Below are 3,060 nucleotides of genomic sequence, written 5' to 3'. Positions count from 1 at the left end.
ACCAGTTCAATTAAACCAGCTCAGTTAAACCAGCTCAGTTTAAATCAGTTCAGTTAAATCAGCTCAGTTAAACCAGCTCAGTTTAAACCAGCTCAGTTAAACCAGCTCAGTTTAGTTCAGTTCAGTTAAACCAGCTCAGTTAAACTGGTTCAGTTAGACTATGTCAGGATGATTATGGGTAATCATCCTGTCATTCTTATTCAACGTTGAGATATCTGAGACGTTGAGATATCAGATTAACCAATCAGATAATGCTGTTCTCTGATTGGTTAATCTGCCAGGCCAGGCTCCACATTAAAGACACTGAAGTAGTCGTTTAAGAGCTTTAGATATAAATGTCTCTCATGGTATGGCATTGTTTGAAAGTGGCATTCAAATAAAAAAAGGCCCTTCTAATATAAAACAATATGACACCTTCAGATTTAAATTTAATTGCAAGGTTGTCACTTTTAAACGAAATTCAGAAGGAAACAAAGGATTTTAATCATCTGAAACAGCGCCGTGTGGTGAAGTCACTACTCGTCACTAGAACCCCCCCCTGCTCACGTCAGAGCAGGGGACCAGTCCCCAGCTCAGAAGAACATCAAACCACCGACTCCTAAACCTTCTAAACATGTCTCCACCGCTCAGAGACGGAGTGGAGCCTCAGAAAGAGCCGTGGTTGGCGATCACCCAGGGGTGCTCCTGAGCGCCTTATTGTGAGCCCTGTTTGAGGGACTCCGCGCACCGCTCTGAACCAGCAGATAAAAGTTAAATCCAACCGCCTCAGGCTTCCGGTCGGGTAATTAAAAAAAAGTTCTAAAAATCTATTAATAAAGCTTTAATTAAAAACTACATTTTTAATATCTGAAGACCTTTTCAATTGACATTTCTAACAGGATTGGTTGCCTGGAGCGCAGACAACTCAAGTGTGGCCAGAGAGTGCTTAGAACCGGTTCAGACGCTTCCAGAAGACTTGTTCCTCCGCTGATTACAACGCTTCAGCCCGATGTATAATGCATCATATATATATAAAGCGTCTTTGAGTGTCTAGAAAAGCGCTTTAGAAAATCAATCAATTCAAATTCAATCAATCATATCTATACATAAAGTAGGCCTGCTCCAATCAGGAGCCAGGTAAGGCTGGACACAATTCATTGGTTGGTCTTAAAATATATATTTTATGTGATTGTACTTTTTAATAGCTACATTTGTATTTAATATCAGTACAATTTCTGATATTTCTGCACCAATACTAAGTTGAGTGGCTGCTTGCCAATAAAAAGCTTTCTGAGTCTGAATTCTGCAGGCGGAGTTTAGGATTAATAAAGGTCATCTGATCCTGTTAGTTCTGTGGTGGGTCTGTGTGTCCTCTGTGGACAAGCAGAGCCTAGCCTACAGAGACCAGGTCTACAGAGACCAGGTCTACAGAGACCTGGTCAACAGAGACCTGGTCAACAGAGACCAGGTCTAAAGAGACCAGGTCGACAGAGACCAGGTCGACAGAGACCAGGTCGACAGAGACCAGGTCTACAGAGACCAGGTCTAAAGAGACAAGGTCAACAGAGACCAGGTCTACAGAGACCAGGTCTACAGAGACCAGGTCTAAAGAGACAAGGTGGACAGAGACCTGGTCAACAGAGACCAGGTATACAGAGACCAGGTCTACAGAGACCAGGTCTACAGAGACTAGGTCTACAGAGACCAGGTCTACAGAGGCCTGGTCTACAGAGACCAGGTCTAAAGAGACCAGGTCTACAAAGACCAGGTCTACAGAGACTAGGTCTACAGAGGCCTGGTCTACAGAGACCAGAGCTGTGTTCAAAATCGTTCCCTATCATGGATGTAGTGCACTAAATAGGGTGCACGCCATTTTGTAGGGTGTTCGAATTCACAGTGGTCCACTATATAGGGCACTATATAGTGGACTTAAAATAGGGTACATACGATGTTCCCTACATGTTACTCCCGTATACCACAATGCAATGCAGTCGTGTTTTTCCGGTGGAGAAGAGGAAGCTTTATAACCGCGAAAACTACATTTAATGATGGAGTCTCCGGCTTTCGTTTAGAAATGTCAACAATTTATTTGGGATTTAACATAGAATATTTAACATTCCAAATTAATAAAAAAAATACTTGAACAAGGAAATGTAACATTCAACATCAATACAACCTCCAGCTTTCCTCGTGAGTGCCTGGTTTGTTTACATGATGTGGGCGAATCTGTCTGCGTCTCACAAATACCCGGCGCATTTACTGACGCAAATGACGTTTAGAAATGTTCAGCGTAGTGTCCGAATTCTCGTTCCCTATTCCCTATATAGTGCACTATATCATGTGCACTATATAGGGAATAGGGAACGAGTGTAAAGGGAACGATTTCGAACACAGCTCTTGTCTACAGAGACTAGGTCTACAGGTGCCTGGTCTACAGAGACCAGGTCTACAGAGACCTGGTCAACAGAGACCAGGTCTACAGAGACCAGGTCTACAGAGACCTGGTAAACAGAGACCAGGTCTACAGAGACCAGGTCTACAGGTGCCTGGTCTACAGAGACCAGGTCTACAGAGACTAGGTCTACAGAGGCCTGGTCTACAGAGACCAGGTCTACAGAGACTAGGTCTACAGAGACTAGGTCCTAGGTCCTAGAGCAGAACGAGGACACATAGAGCTGCTCGACTTCTGCCTTTGGTGTTACTATGGTTACCCTCTTCAAGCCCTAGCTAGCGCACAAAGAGCTCAACGCTAGCTGCCTGGCTACAGGTGTTAGCCTCAACGCACAGGTTAGCGACCGATGGACCTCAGCCATCTTGCTCGAGGTTTCAGGATCTGAACACATGGGTTCACCGAGAGCTGTTAGCAGCCTAGCTAAAGAACACACAGGTTAGACAAAATGTAACGTGGATAACGCACAACCGACTGAGATCGATGACACAAACACAACCTCTCTACAAGATGAGAAGAAGTGTAGAGAGGTTATATCACGGACGTCAGAAGACATACCAGAACCAGTCACTGAAAGTTAGCGTTAGCGTGTAGCATATAGCCTGGAGGAGAGAAGAGTTTTAACGAGGTTC

The 3,060-nt window shown here is 44.3% G+C and overlaps 1 protein-coding gene across 1 annotated transcript in view; it reads right to left on the bottom strand.

Moving 5' to 3' along the window:
• tapt1a (transmembrane anterior posterior transformation 1a) overlaps positions 1 to 2,792 on the bottom strand; it is a 53,399-nt gene extending 50,607 nt beyond the window's left edge. Inside the window, exons 1-3 of the mRNA XM_030369069.1 lie at positions 2,765 to 2,792; positions 2,400 to 2,575; positions 1,379 to 1,609 (exon numbers count right to left, since the gene is read on the bottom strand). Of these exons, the coding sequence (XP_030224929.1) occupies positions 1,379 to 1,609; positions 2,400 to 2,575; positions 2,765 to 2,792 (435 nt within the window). The remainder of the gene's footprint in view (positions 1 to 1,378; positions 1,610 to 2,399; positions 2,576 to 2,764) is intronic.
• Positions 2,793 to 3,060: the final 268 nt, after the last annotated feature.

This window comes from Gadus morhua, chromosome 10, assembly GCF_902167405.1.
Source record: "Gadus morhua chromosome 10, gadMor3.0, whole genome shotgun sequence".
NCBI classification, from domain to species: Eukaryota; Metazoa; Chordata; class Actinopteri; order Gadiformes; family Gadidae; genus Gadus; species Gadus morhua.
Note: the sequence above shows the minus strand (reverse complement) of the source record. Positions and strands in the feature narration are given on the sequence as shown.